General features: G+C 47.5%; 4 protein-coding genes across 4 annotated transcripts; 2 read left to right on the top strand and 2 right to left on the bottom strand.

The window, feature by feature from the left end:
- The first annotated feature begins 3,599 nt into the window (after nt 1–3,599).
- On the top strand, nt 3,600–6,628 carry LOC6597310. The gene is made up of 5 exons (XM_002022462.2): nt 3,600–4,584; nt 4,655–5,365; nt 5,438–5,838; nt 5,909–6,143; nt 6,205–6,628. Exons 1-5 carry the CDS (start codon nt 3,604–3,606, stop codon nt 6,496–6,498), a joined length of 2,622 nt encoding a protein of 873 aa, XP_002022498.1. The 5' UTR covers nt 3,600–3,603; the 3' UTR covers nt 6,499–6,628.
- A 118-nt stretch (nt 6,629–6,746) lies between these two features.
- LOC6597405 (ATP-binding cassette sub-family D member 3) lies at nt 6,747–14,220 on the bottom strand. The gene is made up of 9 exons (XM_002022461.2): nt 13,989–14,220; nt 13,598–13,768; nt 9,513–9,625; nt 9,243–9,433; nt 9,075–9,172; nt 8,546–9,009; nt 8,044–8,479; nt 7,791–7,965; nt 6,747–7,703 (listed from the first exon to the last, which is right to left on the bottom strand). Exons 2-9 carry the CDS (start codon nt 13,708–13,710, stop codon nt 7,290–7,292), a joined length of 2,004 nt encoding a protein of 667 aa, XP_002022497.1. The 5' UTR covers nt 13,711–13,768; nt 13,989–14,220; the 3' UTR covers nt 6,747–7,289.
- Nucleotides 14,221–14,822: 602 nt separating this feature from the next.
- LOC113566194 (bifunctional lysine-specific demethylase and histidyl-hydroxylase NO66-like) lies at nt 14,823–16,886 on the top strand. Its single transcript, XM_026990723.1, has 2 exons — nt 14,823–15,003; nt 15,151–16,886. Exons 1-2 carry the CDS (start codon nt 14,823–14,825, stop codon nt 16,884–16,886), a joined length of 1,917 nt encoding a protein of 638 aa, XP_026846524.1.
- Nucleotides 16,887–17,120: 234 nt separating this feature from the next.
- Nucleotides 17,121–17,530, bottom strand: LOC6597403 (39S ribosomal protein L33, mitochondrial). The gene is made up of 3 exons (XM_002022459.2): nt 17,448–17,530; nt 17,275–17,378; nt 17,121–17,208 (listed from the first exon to the last, which is right to left on the bottom strand). Exons 1-3 carry the CDS (start codon nt 17,486–17,488, stop codon nt 17,159–17,161), a joined length of 195 nt encoding a protein of 64 aa, XP_002022495.1. The 5' UTR covers nt 17,489–17,530; the 3' UTR covers nt 17,121–17,158.
- Between the last annotated feature and the right edge of the window lie 124 nt (nt 17,531–17,654).

Below are 17,654 nucleotides of genomic sequence, written 5' to 3'. Positions count from 1 at the left end.
ACGCCAGGCACACACCCACACACACACACACCTACACACATGGATAAATCTGGACGCAGACACATATACACACACACACGCGGGGTTGTGGGGGCGGAAGGACAGGACACTGTTGATGGCTGGGCAAACAAAAGGATGAGAAATTGTTGTTGTTGTTTTACACCCAGCATTCGATGGGGTTGATGGGGTACACTCGTTAGATGGTATTTCATAGAGGAAATTAAACTATTTCCATTGAAGGCTTATGCGATAGACCATAATATTCAAATGGTAGGCTGGTAAAATGGTAAGTACTGTTCTTACCCATCCAGCTCTGGCTGGCCATCTAAGCGTTTCCATTATCATTGCCGTCAAGGAATATAGTTTTTATAATGGTTATTGAATATAAAGGCTCTCAAAAGATCTAAGATGCCACAGATCTCCCCTACCACCCCACTGCCACGGCTTCCAATTCCTTCAAAGGAAAATCGAATCAGAGGTACACGCCATAGTCGCTCCAGTTTTTCCCAGTTTTCACACTTGCTTTTTTTGGGGGGTGTATATATTATTTTTTTTGCATACTGAATGGCGAATGCCCTGGAGAGAAGTTTCCTGTTCAATCGGCCATCCCCCAAAAGGGCGGGATACACATACATATAATCACATAACTTTCCATTCTGTATGTGTGTGCGTGCAAGTGTATTTGTATTTGAGAATGTGACAATTGGTTGTCCCCCCCCCCCCCCCTTTTGAAAATTGTGTGTGTGTGTGTGTGTACATATGTATATGAGAACTACTTAAAGTAAATTACAAAATAGGGAACGCAGGAGGTACATAGAAGGCCATACGATTGTGGGATAGCGGACTTGAGGAGTGCTCTATTAAGATCTACGCGTATATACATTAAGATCTGGTGTTCCTGTGATATTAAATTTGTAGATAATGGTGAAACGAAGGATTTGGCACGTGGCTTACAAAGAATGGACATAGCAAAATCAACTCGGGATTGAATCTATCTATAGAAAATAGCCCACCACCCCAACACATCCCACTGTTCCTTGGTCAAAAGCGGCTGCTTCCGCTTTTGAATAAAACGCATTTCTCAAAAGTGCCCATGTGTGTGTGTGTGTGTATGAATAATGTAAATATATTTACATACATACGCATATAAGAGCAGAGCCGTGTGCGTACGCGTGTGTGTGAGTATACTTATGCGCTGTCATTGTGGACGTTTTTTGGGCAGTTGGGCAAACACTTTTCACCCACACAGCCTCCTCCTCCACATCCTTTGCAGAGCCAATATTGAAACTTTCAACTATACAAAAGCCAGCACATATGTATGTATACATACATACTCACACAAATACACGCATACGCATACCATTTAAATATTCCCTCTTTCACTTTTTCTGGTCCTGGCCCTGACCGTGGCCTGCCTCATGGCCGAAACGATAAAAAAGCTTAGGCTTATGCTTTCTGCACATTTTGAAGCTCAGCCATACATACATAGGCACCCCCCCAACCCACTCACCACTAGCCAAACAATGCCTAGAGCTGAAAGCATGCGTAATTCAGTGATGTGAAGGGGGTAGCAGGGTAGCAGCAGCAGCAGCCATAGCAGGATGGAAGGACACACATGTGGCCCCACCATACCACCCAGAGAAACGCAGAGTAGAGCCCCAACCAACTTGTCCCACTTGTCCACATTGTGGGGGGGCGCTGCTGTCCAGCAAAGAAATTTCGTTTTGATTTTGCATGGACTTTTCAAATTTTATGCGCCATTTGAAATATAAGGCACGTGTGTGTGTGTGCTCGTGTATTTGCTTGTGCAAAAATGAAATACCCAAAGCTGAACCGCCTAACCACCAAATAGGGATCTAGGATTTATTTGAATTTAATGAAAAAACAGTAAAAAATTTAAGGTGATTTGCTAAAATTAAATGTATTGTAGAGTTTCTAACGGCTTTCATTACCCAATGGAGCATTTCAAACATTTTTCATTCATTTTTCACCGTTTCAGCATAGAGAAATCTGCGTTAAAAAAAAACGTATATTTTACAAATTCAAATTAATACGCGCTCATGTCAAAACGGACCTGCCAACCTTGTCGAAAAGGCAGATTTGGCGCTATACCGCGTTGCCAACCATACAAATATGATACATGTTTGAACTCTTTCGCTAAAACCTTTTTTTAGACAAGATCCAATAAAAGCAAGTATTTAGAGTAAGCCAGTTATGTAAAAAATTTATTCAAAAATCATATAAAATTATGTGGGCATGGCAAAATTTTCTATCTAGCTAGTAATATTCCACGGAATATCAAAAATGAGGAATATGTAAAATATAACTTGAATTCGTCAGTATATTTATACTGACTATTTATATTTTGAAATATGTGACGTAGTTTCGGTATATTTCTGAGGGTCAGTCACACTAATTGTGATACAAGTTAGTGATGTAAGCTTGAATGAAAACATCGATGTCGATGTCCATCGATGTCGATGTACATCGATGTTGTCAAAATCAAACATCGATATTGGATGTTTCAAAACTTTCCCATTTGATTATATTATTATTATTGCGTTATTATTATGTTATATTATATTATATTATATTATATTATATTATATAAAACTTAAAAATTGTGTTGTTGGAAGCTGGGTTGTATACGGTACATAAACCGTTTACAGTTTGGTCGTCGCAACTAGAAGTTGAACCAGTTGGACTGCGGAGTGGGTATCCTACGGTGCGCGAAATCAGGATCTGAAGACACGGCGACAGCCTCTGATGATTGCGATGGGAAAATTAGTGACAGGCAGTTGTGGTACTGTTTCTGATACTGAGTTTTATTGAACAAATGGATCTCCTTATATAGCTAGCAGTGGTGCTCTTATTGTATGGGAAGGAACGCACAGGCTCCATGTGAGTGTATTAGATATTTAGATAGGGTGCACTTACTCTGTGCGGGTGGTACATTTCAGTGCATTTACTTAGGTACTTGGCAGCAATAAAGTAAATAGTTTATTGCTTCATCCTTTTTGGTGGGTTCGAGTTTACAAGTGCAATTGTCTATTCTTAGTTGCTAATGTAATTTTCGTGTCGTCATATTCATTGACATGAAGTGACATGGACAATTGTATTTATGAGTATTTGTGTATGAGATTGTACTGTATATTCTGTAATATTAATAAGGTATATGTCTGTGACTGAACAGTACTCTTCATACCTTCCCAAACACACAACGGGTTGCCTTCGAATGATGTTAACGGCGTTCGCAGTTTCGTATTTAAAAAAATGTATACCATCTATAGTAAATTTGATTCATTTTAAGTCAAATATGTTTACTTACTTTAGCATTGCTGTGTTTCTGCTTACAGAAGACAATGATATGCAATGATATGAAATTAAAGTACCGATGTTTTGCAAAACATCGATGCATCACTCAACATCGGTAGCAGCAAAAACATCGGAAAACATCAGTAAACATCGGCAGAAAAACATCGATGCTCGATGCATCGATGTATTTTTACATCACTAATACAAGTACTAGCGCGAAATCACACACTTTCGAAATAAACGAATTTTTTTGTTGTGATAAAGTGGAAAATTTTGAAAGATAAATAAATGTCTTCGCTTAGGAATCCCACAGTTGTCACTAACAATAATGGCAGCAGCACCATCAACAACAACAACAACGAGTCGCCGCAGCAGCAGCACTCATCGCTGGCCCACCAGGACGCAGGAGTGGCGGAGGCCATTGGGTATATGCGAGAATTCAGCAGCCAGGTAGACAACTACAACCAGCTAAAGTCCGAGGAGTCGCTAGTGTATCTCCACCGCAGCATCGCGCTGCTGGGAACGAAAGTGCATTCGCACTATTATGCACCGACTCCCGGAAATCTGGAGCTGGCTAGGTTTTTTATGGATCTGCACGCGCTGATGAGTGCGCTGGACGGGGAGTGCGAGGTGCTGTGGGCATGCGTAGCGCTGGTTCAGCACTGCAGCCGGAATTTAGAGGCGCGTGGGGCCATTATCGAGAAGTACTGCTTTGTGCCGATGTTGAGTTTTCTTTTGAAGAAAACTGAGCGCGAGGAGCGGGTATATCGTCTGCTGGTCCTGTTGCAGGACCTAACCTATGGCATACACATCGCCTGGGAGGAGCCGTATCTGCCAGTCCTGCTCGAGCACCTGGTAGACATTGTCCACAATGTGGAGGGCGACACTGACGACGCGCAACCGCCACCGCACGCCCTGCTGGCCCTTTCGATACTGGTGAATCTGTGCTATAAAAATTTCGTGGTGCTGTTCCTCTTCCTGCGCAGCGTGAACATATCCAGCTTCTGCAAACGGATCATAAACTACGGCCTGCTCGCCTACAAAATGCTCATCATCCTCTCCGAAGATGTGCACGCGTTTGAGCAGCGCGAGCTGCACACCTTCCTGCGCACATGCTTTGCGGGTATCGAGGATTGCCTCAAGAACTGGAATGTAGCCCAGTTGCGGCACATTGTGGACTACATGTTGGACTCCAAGGATCATGCGGGCCTCCATCAGGCCATGCTCTCCCACAGCCACTACTGCGAGGATGTGGAAAAGCTCTTGGATGTAAGCAATAAGCATATCATAGATCCATTGTCGTTCATTATCATGCTCTGTCGCTCGCTAAACGTTTCAGCAAATCAGTTCGAGCTGCGCCATGGACGACTCTCACGAGGATACGCGAAAGCATCAACAGATCTGCCTTCATCTGGTCTTTCGCCTCATCAGCTACATTCTAGATCTCTCCGAGGAGCAGAGCAGTATCATCAGCCTGGACGCCATCACACCGCGTCTGTACGAGTTGATCGGCGAATGGCTGGCCTCCGATTTGTGCGGCGTGGCGGCCATTGAGCTTGTCTCAACTCTGCTGCGTCGGGGCAAGGGTGCCGTTGTGGCCCATCTGATAGCCCGCGACCCCACCAATATAGTCAGCTTAGTGGCTAGTGCCGAGCGGCCCGAAACGAAGCCCGCTCAAGTCGTGGCCATTCTGCGGCTGCTGCTGGATCTGCTGCGCGAGTCCAAGACTGAAAAATTGGTACTATCGAAAATATCCGAGTCGTACTTTGACAAAATTCTGGCCGCTCCGCTGTCCCTGACACCACAATGCCTGAGCGGCCAATCGCTGGGACAGGCCGAGGTAGAGAAGGCGATCTTCTGTCTGCTGCTGCTCATAAATTTTGCCAACATTGCCAAGAAGGCGTACTTCGAAAAGTGCTGCTCCCTGCTGGAGCAGCCGCAACTGCAGTATGCCCTGGCCCGGGGCATGGACAGCGGCAATGAGCAGCTGGTGGAGGCCGTTCTACAGATTGCCCGATTCGAGCGCTTCCCCAAGGCAGCCGTGGCCAAGGTGAGCATCACTACAATCATTCTTTTCTAGTCTATCCATATCGCTTATTGCTTGCCGTCGGCTCTTCCAAAGCATGTGGCAAGCATCAACAGTGGACGTCTCAGTTGCTCGTCGGTCGCTCCGCCCGCCGGCTGCGGCAGTGAAGCACCCAAGCAGTGGTATAATCTCAACACAATCCTCAAGTGCCATCGCACCTTCACCAACAAGGAGCTATCGCAGCGCATCGAGGCACTGTTGGAGAACATAAGCGGCATTGTCAGGCGCAATGAACTGCAGTCGGCGCCCGTCTCTCAGGTGATCGAGCTGTACAACCATCGCATAGACAGCCTCAACAGTAGCATGCTGAAAGTGCAACAGCGACTGGAGCAGGCCAACAACCAATTGATTGGCAGTACACAGCTGGCCAATGTCCAGAACGCTGAACTGGAACAGTTTCAAACCAAGAACTTTGAGCTGCTCATCAGCCAGGAGCGGTAAGTGGCAATCACAAATTAGGACTTAGGACTATTAGGATCTTATGATTTATTTACCCTCTTATTTTAGACTGCAAACCCAGTGCAAGGATCTCAAACAGCAGACTCACAAGCTGAAGAGCAACATGAGCAACTTGCTGAAGCAACTATCCGAGAACGAGGATCATTTGAAGGCCAGCGAGCGCCGCCTGGCCGTTAAGAAATCGGAGGTGGCCAGCCTCCGAAAGGATTGCGAAGATCTGAAAACAAATCTGAGCTCAAAAAGCGACGAGCTCATTAAATTGGAGGCCCTCAGCAAGGACAGCGTAAGACCGAGCAGCAGCATTCCAAATAACCAGTATTGAAATCGTATCATTTGTTTTGTAGATTTCACGCATCGATAAACTGAAGAAATCCGTGTTGGCTTATGAGCAGGACATCAAGGAGAAGGTGCGCAGCATTGAGGAGCGTGATCGTGAGCTGGCCAAAACGCACAAGAGCCTCGAGGAGCAGCGCGAGGGTCGCAAAAAGTGTGAGGATCTGGTCTCCGTGCTGGAAACGCAGCTGCAGGAGAAGAAGGAGCAGATCGAGCATCTGGAGACGGAGCTCAAGGAAACTGAGGACATGCGCAAGACCATCATGAGTCTGATGGAAAGCAAAAAGCCCAAGCGAAAGAATTGATCCTTCCGCTCCGTACATTCGATATTGGACATCTTAGCTTAGTGTCGAGTGTCGCCCTAAGTAAGCAATCTAATTTACACTCGTATTTTTTTATTATTTTATATATTTATATACACTTCACTGCATTTTTTCGCACTGACACGCACAGCCCGTGTGTTCTTTGCAAAAAGATTAATTTAAAAAAAAAACAACTCCAATTTATACCGATAAATACAAAAGCATAAAAGCAAAAGGATACAATGGGATAATCGAATGTGTAATTTACAATTTACTAGGGGGACTGAACATTTGTATTTGTGTGCGAAATCGATATATAGTTTGTACTATATATATATATATATATATGTATTTGTATTGTGTATATTAGTCGTATAAATTTACTAAAATGTGTTTTGCTATATGGACTCTCGCGATCGTCATCTTTTGGGGTAGGGGGGTTTATTACTTTACGCTTAAATCTCTAATCACCAAAACTCTGTTGTCGAAAATACAACTAAAAGCCGACTAAGCCCAGAATTAAGCTATGGAATAGAATAAGCGAGTAAACAAAACAAACAAATAAAAATCACACACATCACAAAACGAAGCAAGAAATGGTAAAGGTAGAGGTAGACACAGAGCCAAGAGGTGGAGGCGGAGTAGGAGCAAGGATTTGCCAGCACCAAAAAAAGTTACAGCCTAAAATGGAGCGGGAATTGCACGTGGGTTTTGGAGAATCGCACACTGCTGCCTGCTCTCGATCATTGGGCATTGAAAAAATGGAAGCGGGATGAATGTGGAAGATTAGCTCATTAGGAGCCAAAATGCTCCTTGTCCTGGTCGATCGCCTCAAACTCGTAGCTGCCCCGTCCATCGAACTGCAGATAGTAGTCGTGATGGACCCAAAGCGATTTACGATGCGAGACAGTGAAGAGCGTGATGCCCACCTCCCGGCAATAGCTGTACATCTTGCCCTCAACATCCACGGACACGGCGCTGGTGCACTCATCGAGAATGGCAAACTGCGGCCGATGGTAGAAGAGTCGGGCCATGGCCACGCGCTGCTTCTCACCGCCCGACAGCACATCGATCCAGTCCTCGATGGCATCCAGCCCATTCTCCCGCTGCTCCAGATACGTCAGCTGAACAGTGTCCAAATAGTGCATGAGATCCTCGTCCGACTGACCCACTCGTCGCATATCCTCGCGCGTGTGCGGATAGATGATCTACAGGTAATAGAGAACAGTGTGTGAACGAGTGTCAACCTCCCCCCCTTTTGGCTTTTGCCATTGTAAGCCATTGTAATCGCGTACCTGATCGCGCAATGTGCCCAACGTCATGTAGGGCCTCTGAGGTATGTAGAAGAGCTTGCCCCTTGATGGCTTTGTCACCTTGCCGCCCCACGTGGGCCACAGCTCGCCAAGGATGCGGAACAGCGAGGACTTGCCGCAGCCATTGGGTCCGCAAACCAGAACATTGGTGCCAGATCTGCGAGAGAATACAGAACAGGTAATGATTTGCCATGAACTAGAGGCCGAAAGGGCCTGTACCAGTGCAGCCACTTACTTGACCTCAAAGGTCAGCTCATTGAGCAGCACATCGCCATTGGGCGTGACCAGAGGCACCTGCTCGAACCGGATGATGTTGTCCTCGAAGCACATGATCCCCTTATTTGGCCCGAAGCTATTCGCCGCAGATCCGCTGGCGTTCTGGGTGAGGTTGATGTTGTTGCCATTGACCATGGTTCGCTCATAGGTGCCCTTGTTGAGATCACCCAGCACCTTGATCAGTTCGGTCATGCGGGCGGTGAAGCCCGCAAGGCGTGACATTTCCCGTCCGGCCAACACCAGACGACCAATAGCCTCCGCCAGCTTAACCAGCATCCGGCCGTAGGTGTAGTACGCCTGCAGACGCTGCCCGCTCTGCTCCCCAGAAAGCAGGGGATGATTGTCGGTGAAGAAGGGTATGGATACCGCGTAGAAGCCAACGATGGAGGCAAAGTCTGCAAAGAGATACAGTGGTTAGTCGCTTAGCAGTATACTGCTTGTGTGTGTGTGTGTGGACATACATTTGCCAATAATGTTGTCGATGATGCCCATGCTGACGCGGAATTCGAGGAATTTGCTCAGGTGCGCACGCAGCTTGGAGTAGCTGGCCAGCAGGGTGAGCTTCTCGCGCACATTGCCCTGATAGAAGGCCACCTCCTCCGAGTTGGTGATCAGCCTGCTGTTCACATACCGGAACTCTCCCTCCAGCTTCTGCTCCTCGACCGTCAGGCGTCCGGTGGGACGGCGCAGACGTGTTAGAAACACGCCAGCGATCAGCAGATACAGCATCAGTATCGACGGCGTCTTGCCGCCCAGGTTCACCGTCAGGCGGTACACGTAGATGAAAATATCCAGCACGGGCTTGCTAATGTTCGAGTACAGATCCGTCGCGCTTTCACAGAACTTGTCAATGTCCGTGGTCAGCAGCTGGTCGGCGTTTGCTATTCTATTGTCCAGATTCGACATTTTGTAGTACGTGTAGCCGCTGGAGAAGAGGAGAAATCAGATAAAAATGTCTGTACAGATTTCCAGATCCAGTCCTTAACTCACTTTAGGTATTGATTGTACAGATGATGCGTCAGATTTGTGCGAAAGCGGAGCTTCAGCTCGCCCAGGCTCCACTTTAGGACATTGGTTACCACAGAGATCTGCAATTGGAGGGGGGGGATCGGCAATTAGGAACTTCCCAAAGTTCTAGACAGAACTGTGATGCCTTACCGCTGGCAGGGCTGTTAGATATTTGAGCAGTGCCGCCTTGAATTTGGTTTTATTCATATGTATGATGGTGCTCTCCACAACCGTCGCGTTCTGGATCATCCAGATATCGCTCACCGAACGGCCAATCAGTGCGGCGGCCACCAGGAACAGTAGTCCCGTCTCCACGCTCCAGAATCCAGGAATGAGTATGGCTGGAAAATAACAAAGATGCAGAGCATTAGCATGCACGCGAGGGTCATGGCCGTCATGGGCATCATTTGAGTCACTTACGGAGCAGCTTTCGCAGCTGTTTGAAGAATACTGAATTGACATGGGCCTTGTTCGCCTTCTTATCCTTCTTTTCTGCAATTGTGTACTGAATCTTGTCCTCATAGCTGGATTTTCTGCAAAGGACAAAGGCGGTTCAAGTTGGCATGTGAATATGGGAAGAGTGAAATGTAGGGGATGAGTGGCCAAAGGTCAGACAGGTGGGAGTGCAACAGACATCGTTATCTGCTGCGGATCGGGGATTGCAGCTTCGGGGCTCTGGGACTGGGGCCGGGGCCGGGGCTGGGGCAAGTCAAAGTACAAAGCTCGTGTTATCATGCCTCTCTATGCTCTAGGTGTCGGGCGCAGCCGTCGCACAAAAGATGATGAGTCGCGATGACTTGGGCATTTCTTGAATTCCAAACGCCATGGGCCGGCAGCGGCGGCTCTCTAATTTATTCGTAATGCTCTTGTATTGTCTGTATTTATCGTTCCGCGTTTCCTTATTTGGAAATCCGTGTATTAAACTCGTTTCGTTTCCCCGCCTGCGCGGACGCGCGTCCGCTCGTGCAACATGCGTTTGGGTCCATAGGTCGCTCGATCGCGAGTCCGAGCCCGGTGAGTCTCCATCTTTCCCTCGTGCTCTTAATCACCCAACACAACACCACCTCTCATCTGCCATCTCTCCCACCTCCCATCTCTATCTTTCGGTGGATCGAAACTGTCTTCTCGCTACTGCTTATCGCCCACCGGCGATCGATTGGCTGGCGGCACATTGAACCCAAACACGAGATGAACACAGCAGAGAGAGGAAGAGGAGCAACAGAGTTTGCGGGCCTGCTGACTCAGGGGCCGACCTGATTTCGCGAGGAGGGGAGCAAAGTTCAAATGTTTCACTTCTTTTTGGCCTAGCCTAGCCCCTTGCGTATCTGATCGCCCGTTTCGCTCTCTCTTATCGTACTGATAAACATTTTCCAAACGAATACAGATGTATGTGCAAGCCATACATACATACACCCATTCCTGTTTGCATCTCTCTCTCTCTCTCTCTCTCTCGCCCGCTCCCTTCCGATGAACATGTGCCAAGAAAACAAACCCATTCCCGTTATGGAACATACACTCATATGTGTGCACGAATGTATGTACATATCTAAGAGAGAGCACTTTCTTCGATCGATCTATCGATCTTCCAGAAGTTACTGCAATCCGGTTGGCTACTGCAGGTGTCTGTCCGTTGGCTTTTCCGTCTGGCGGCTTTGTAAATGCATCCCCCGTAAATCAGCATTCCAATTGGGACTTAATTTCACGCGCAAAATTAGTTTGGCTTGCAATTACACGAAACACAAACTGCGACATTGGATGTGGAAATTTACAGCATCAGAATAAGATTTACATTACATAGAGAGAGACGGGGCGACGACCAACTGTTGCCAACAGGGAGCGAAAGGCAGCCAAACAGAGGAGACGAGAGAGGACCAGGGCCCCAGACCAGACCAGGCCACACAAAGAGCAGTGTTAACCCCCGAACGCCGGTGCCCAATGTTTGGGCACTAATTGAAGCATAATATAACTAAAATATTATCAGGCAAACAGTTATTAATGGCAATGAAGAAAAATAAGCAACAAGCAAAAACTATTTTACCGTTCGCCGTTTACCGTTCAGGCTGTGGCCCGAAATAAACGTAAACGTCTTTTGCCAATGTTACGCAACAGTTACCCAAACCCACACACACACACAAGCACTCGCACTCGCACACCTGAAGAAGTGAGAAGAGAAGTGCGCTCTCTTGTCCGTGTGTCTACCTGTGGAATATGACGACGCGGCCGCTACAACTACAACACAAATTAGCATTTATTCTGGCCGGTCTGTCTGTATGTCTGTCTGCGGGTCGGTCAAATACTCGCCGTTGGAATAGCAAAAGGGAACCCGCAAAACAAAAAAAACCTACACAAAACGAAACCAGAATCGTACAATGTCTCATTTCTATAAGTGGAGACCGGTCCCGGTCCCAGCACCGGCCCCGGCCCCGGCCCCTTGGTAGGTTTCAGGAAGCCTCTCTTTCTCTCTCTATCTCCAGTCATTAAGGTGCTACCGGGTACTCGTGCCGCACTCGTGTCTCGTAATGTTTATGTTTGATACTCGGGATGCCATTAAATTGTGACACTTGTGGCACCTGTCCTCCATGTGTCCATATGGATGATGCAATTGTTGGCCAACTCCAAATACGCTTTCACCCCCACTCCATACCACTCATACAGCAGCACAATGGCTGGCTACGTGTTTAATTGCATTGCAGGGGCTGCTGCTGCTGGAAGTCAAAGTTGTTGGACTTGCGGCTCGGGGTCGTCTAGATTTGCATTTGCATTTCGAGTGTGCGCGCGGGTAGGAGTAGACTTTCGTCTTTACCCGATGCACACCCTGCTGTGTCATTTGAGTCTTCCAGCTTCTCACTCACACGCATCATCACACTAATGGCATCAGCAGAACTGATATGCCACAACAGATCAGGCGTAGGGCGCGAATATATGCAACATGTCGCATAAATTTACCGGCCATTCCACAACGGGCGGCAGCGGGCAACGGCGGCCAGACCATTAAATGTTTTTTATTGCTTTCCAAAGTGCACAGAAAGTGTGGAAAGAGCAAACAACAAGTCGATTGCTCGATGCTATCGAGACCATTATCGAGACAATTATCGAGTGGTCCGCATTCCCCACAAATCCCACAAACACACATACACACAATCCACAATCTCTCCCTCTCTCTCAGTCTCTAATTAATTGCTTTGGTCATGCAAATAGAACCAGCATTTGGAATTCAATTAAATTAGACCAGAAATAGATCGAATAATGCTGGTTTTCCCGTATCGCATGGAGCCCACCGATCCCCGCAATGGGGGTGGTAACAGGCAATCAGTCTAATCATGTACAGGCGCACCACGAGCGATAGCTGAAGCATTGGTTAATATGGACTCGTCTAGTCGTCTGGCCAGCAGATAAGATTAGCGCCCCCGAAACCCCAAGTCCATTGAAACGAGAACCCCGAAACGTGGCCGTCGTCTGCATATCAAAAATTGGACTGTAAAAAGTGGGACTGTAGAGTGGGGGAGACTTTGCACAGTGATCTCTTGTGCCGGCCATCGATGCAGCACTTGTTTAAATCGTTTTTCCATATGCAGGCTGTTCAGACTGGAACTTGAGGGCTTTAAGTGGGGACAGTGGAGTGAAAGCTTCAAATGAGGAAGCAGTGAAGAGCCCTTTCTTATAGAGATTAAGAGATACATTGTGGTTGAGTGGGGATCAGTATCAATTTTAGCAATTCAGAGCGAATGATTGAAGAGAAAGCTTTAAACTGCGGATCCCCATCTTATGGAGATAACTTTTAATCTCTCTCTTGCTCTCTAGAGATATGTACTTAGAGTAGTGGAGAGTGGGATCAGAAAGGAAGGCCATGTAAGAGGTGCAGCAGAGCGGCACTTGAAAAAAAAAAAAACAGGCAGCCAGAGTGAAAGCCTAAACTGGGGCACAGAACCCCTTCCTCTTGCATTGAGATCTTGGGAGGGAACAAGATCAGCCGGAACGGAATGGAACAGCTGCTCGTGGCTAGCTGTCCTTGAGGCTAGTGGGTAGGAAAATCGAAGAGGCAGATGGATGAAGATAAAATGCATCAAATATGGCCACAAAGGTAGTCACTAAACCAGTTTTAAGTTCCACACAGACGACCCACTACCGGCCATCGTACGATCCACACACAAGCAGAGAGAGAGAGAGCGCCAGAGAACCGCAAAGATTGCAAAAAAAAACTCGAGTCTCAGCTCCGGACTACTGGGGAGGCTGGAGGCAGAGCAGAGTGCAGGCTTAGCGTAAATACTCGCGTACCGTAAATCAAATTCAATGTCAAGCCAAATTTTTGAAAGATCCCGACCGAGACCTTCCTCAATGTTTTGGGCTGGCTGATCAAAAAAAAAATATAATAGTATAAGTATTAATGCGAGCCGTACGAGGAGATCGTACACGCCGAAGAGATTATTATTGTACTGATGATATTTTGATTAGGTTGGTTGTGGGGAGGATGGGTATGGATCGTACGGTTCAGCGGGGGGACTCACCTCTTTTTGTTGGACATCTTGGCGTAGGCAATTATCCACACGGCTGCCGTCATGCCTGCCACACCAACAATGGCGCTCCGATTGTTGGCCAGTTTGCTTAGTGCCGGGGCCATTTTGGTTTCAAATTGTTAAAAACCAAATTGTTTGAATTTGAAATTTTCGTTTTCTCCGCTGTGTGTCCCAAGGCACAACAACAACCATAAAAAAATTTATATATAAAAAAATAAACAATTGATGTTATTTATCTGTAAATTATTATAATTTATTGCATGAATTGTTTGATATTATTATTCACGCACACGCACACACATGCACACACAGGCGGGCACAGGAACACCCAACCACACAAATACATATATACTGAGTGAGAAAGAGAGAGAGTTGTAAACACCTGATTTCGTCCTCTCTCGTCCCGCTCTCACGCGCTTAACAGCCCTGCCTATTTACACGCTTCTGTCCCTGCCTGTCCCCCTGTCAGACTGTCCTGACGCTGACGACTGGATTGTGCCAAGTGATTGTCACACACACGGTCCCTTTTATTTATTCAATTTCTGCACCACCGCTTATCGCTTTGTCTAGTAATTACACACGGCTGAATTACACAAGATTAAAGGCTGCAGGCTGCGCTCTATACACTTATTTAGTTTTATTTACTTTGCAACGACGCGCAGCACCCCACCCGATCGGTTCAAAAAAATTGGAATTTCTGAATTTCTAAAATGTTTACATTTTGCTCAGTTTATTACATGTTACTTGGCAGCTCTACACGATTACTACACACGTGCTACATGCATGGGATGAGAAAGGGGGTATGGATAACAGCCAAAACGGAACTGAAAGTACAACGCGTGCAAGGTAAAACTCCCCCCTTTGCCCTATATATCTTGTCTTCAAGGTATATTGTCCTCACACGCGAGGTGAGGTTCGTACGAACCTTGCAACTTGCCTTGGCTGTTTTTGCCTGTTGTCCATACCCTTTTTTACAGCCCATTCAAAATTACGACTCATTTTCTCGTTGCAGGAGTGTGAGTGTGACCCTCAGAAATATACCGAAATATACCGTCTCATTTTCAAAAAAACCCGAAGAAACGAAAAAGTGCCAAAACCAGCCAGAGATTAAAATATAATTTTGCGGTGAAATTAAGTCTTCTATTTCTGGGGAACAAGCGATTTGATGTAACTGGTATTTGACAATCGACTGATTGTAGATTATAACAGTTTAAAGATGTCCGACAAGAATAAAAAGGTTTCGGCCTTTGCCGCCTATCGCGGCTCCGCAACCTCAAAGAATGATGTACAAAAAGGAACAAAGAATTCCGACAAAAATGGTGCCGCAAAAAATAACAACAACAGGAACTTGGCCTCCAAAAATGGCGGAAAGCAGAAGGGTCCGCCAAAGAAGAACGGTAGCTACAGCGACGGCGACAACGGCAGCAGCAGCAGCAGCGGCGAAGACGAGGAGGACGACAGCACCGACAGCAGTGATGAATATGAATCGTCCGAGAGTGGCGAGGAATACACGCTGAACAGCCACTCGTCTCAATCCTCGCCAGAAACTCCGGCTAATACTCGTGAGTCACTGAAGCGTCGCAACGATGAGGCGGAGGGCAGCAACCCCATCGGCGCCAAGCGTACTTCATCCACTCCAGTCGGCCAGTCGACATCGGCTGCCAGGTCCACACAGCAGCCAAAGGCGCCCTCCTGCCCCCTCCAACGTAGGTCATGTCCGCTGCCCAGCAAGAAGAATACGGTTCCAGTCAAGGTGGAGGTGGCGTCGCCAGACCGCGCGTTGCTGTCCCCACAGTCGATCAAGAAGGAACCAGGGGCCAGCATGTTATGCAGAATTAAAATCGGTTTAGTTAAATCTGTTCAACCCGGAGGTGATGCAGGAGCAGAGGCTGGCGCTGGTCAGGCCGTAAACCGCCTGGAGCCATGCCATGAAGTGCACAAGGAAAACAGCATTGAAGTGGGAAAGCGGACACTGGCTCAGCTCATTGCTCCGATGACGATGGCCACTTTCTTGCGTGACCACTGGGAGAAGAGTCCATTTAGAGTGAAAACAACGACCTCAGGTGGATTCTCCAATCTAATATCGTTCAAGATGATCGACCAAATGCTGATCCAGAACCACGTGGAGTATACCACCAACATCGATGTAACCAGCTATGAGGACGGCGTGCGGAAGACCTTGAACCCTGACGGTCGTGCCTTGCCCCCTAGCGTTTGGGCCCACTATCAACGCGGCTGCAGCATCCGTATCCTGAATCCCTCCAGCTACCTTGTCCAGCTGAGGCAGTTGTGCGTCAAGCTGCAGGAGTTTTTCCATTGCCTGGTGGGGGCCAATGTCTACCTAACGCCCCCCGAGAGCCAGGGATTCGCACCGCATTACGATGATATTGAAGCCTTTGTTCTCCAGGTAGAGGGCAAGAAGCGCTGGCGCATCTACGCCCCCACCAAAGAACTGCCCCGTGAATCGTCGGGCAACCTCAGCCAGACCGAATTGGGCGATCCCATAATGGATATAGTACTGAAGCCCGGCGATCTCTTATACTTCCCACGCGGCTGGATCCACCAGGCCATCACAGAGAAGGACTCGCATTCGCTGCACATTACCCTCAGTGCCTACCAGCAGCAATCGTACGCCAATCTGATGGAGAAGCTCATGCCCCTGGTTGTTAAGGAGAGTGTCGAGCAGACCTTGAAGCTGCGCAAGGGGCTTCCGCTGGACATCTTTCAGAACCTTGGCGTGGCCAACGCCGAATGGAAGGGCGCGCATCGCCAAAAGTTGATACAGCATATCCAGAATCTAGCACAGCGTCTGGTGCCCACCGAGGGTCAGATCGATCGGGCCTTGGACCAATTGGCCATAAAATTCCAGCACGAGGCCCTGCCACCCACCATTGCGCCCCAGGAGTTGAAACGCACTGTATTCGGTGCACAGGCTACCGCCGATAGGAATGGCCATTGCTCACTTGATTACGAGCTCGCAGAGGGGACGGCAGTGCGTCTGCTGCGTGCCAATATCGTACGCCTGACGGTCGACGAGGGTGTCCTGCGCTGCTACTACTACACGGACAATGGTTTGGAGTATTGTAAATATGAGCCAAACTTCTTTGAGCTGGAACCGTTCCATGGTACTGTTATTGAGACGCTAATTCATGCCTATCCCGAGTATACAAAGATCAAAGATCTACCCCCGATGGGAAACGATGAAGACCGCTTGGAGTTTGTCGAAGCCCTCTGGGAGCGCGGAATCCTTATGGTTGAGAAGCCCTTCAAAAAACTATAAGCTCGGGCATTCTTCCCCCCTCAAAATAAACGAACCCAAAGCGAGAGTCGAGTCCTAGTAAACTAAGATATTCCCTGTTCTGTTCACCATTTGTAATTTGTGTTCTCCCACGCCTTAGCCCGCAGTGTCTTTAATGTTATGTGTCGAGTCCCAGGGCAGCGCCAACAGCATGAAAATTAACAAGAACATGAATTAAAAGAACAAATAAATAATCCAAGGGATGCAACATTTGCGTGTGTTTGTGTGGTGTAACATTTATTTATTCTACATGTTCAGGCGCTGCGGATTCTCTTGCGCTCGCGGTATAGGCTATCCTGTTGAACTGCGGAGATAAGTCGGATGAGAAAAGATTTCCATTTCAGCTGTCCATATATATATGTATACTCACTGTACGGATCGAAGCGTATCACCTCGATCTTCTCGGCCAGGCGTTCGCGGAACGCATTGTACTGATGCCCGCTGACCACGCTCTCCAGCACGACCATGATGCGTCTACGGGAACACAACACACCAGACAACAAATTACCCAATTATCCCTGTCTCTCAGGTAAACATACTTACTTGCTCTTCACCTTCTTGAATAGGACATTGGTGAGGCGCATTTTGAGTCAATAATTCGATTTTATATAGAAAAACGAGGGGGAACGTTGTGAGTTGCTGCGGACACCGCAACTCTACAGTTATACCCGATACTAAGTCAGTATGGCTCTCCTCCGGCAGACGCCGCTAATATTAAACGACACGACAAAGAGTGCGTGCGAGAGAGAC

This window comes from Drosophila persimilis, unplaced genomic scaffold (assembly GCF_003286085.1).
Source record: "Drosophila persimilis strain 14011-0111.01,24,50 unplaced genomic scaffold, DperRS2 tig00000606-arrow-arrow-pilon, whole genome shotgun sequence".
NCBI lineage: Eukaryota > Metazoa > Arthropoda > Insecta > Diptera > Drosophilidae > Drosophila > Drosophila persimilis.
This window is presented reverse-complemented; position numbering and strand designations above follow the sequence as displayed.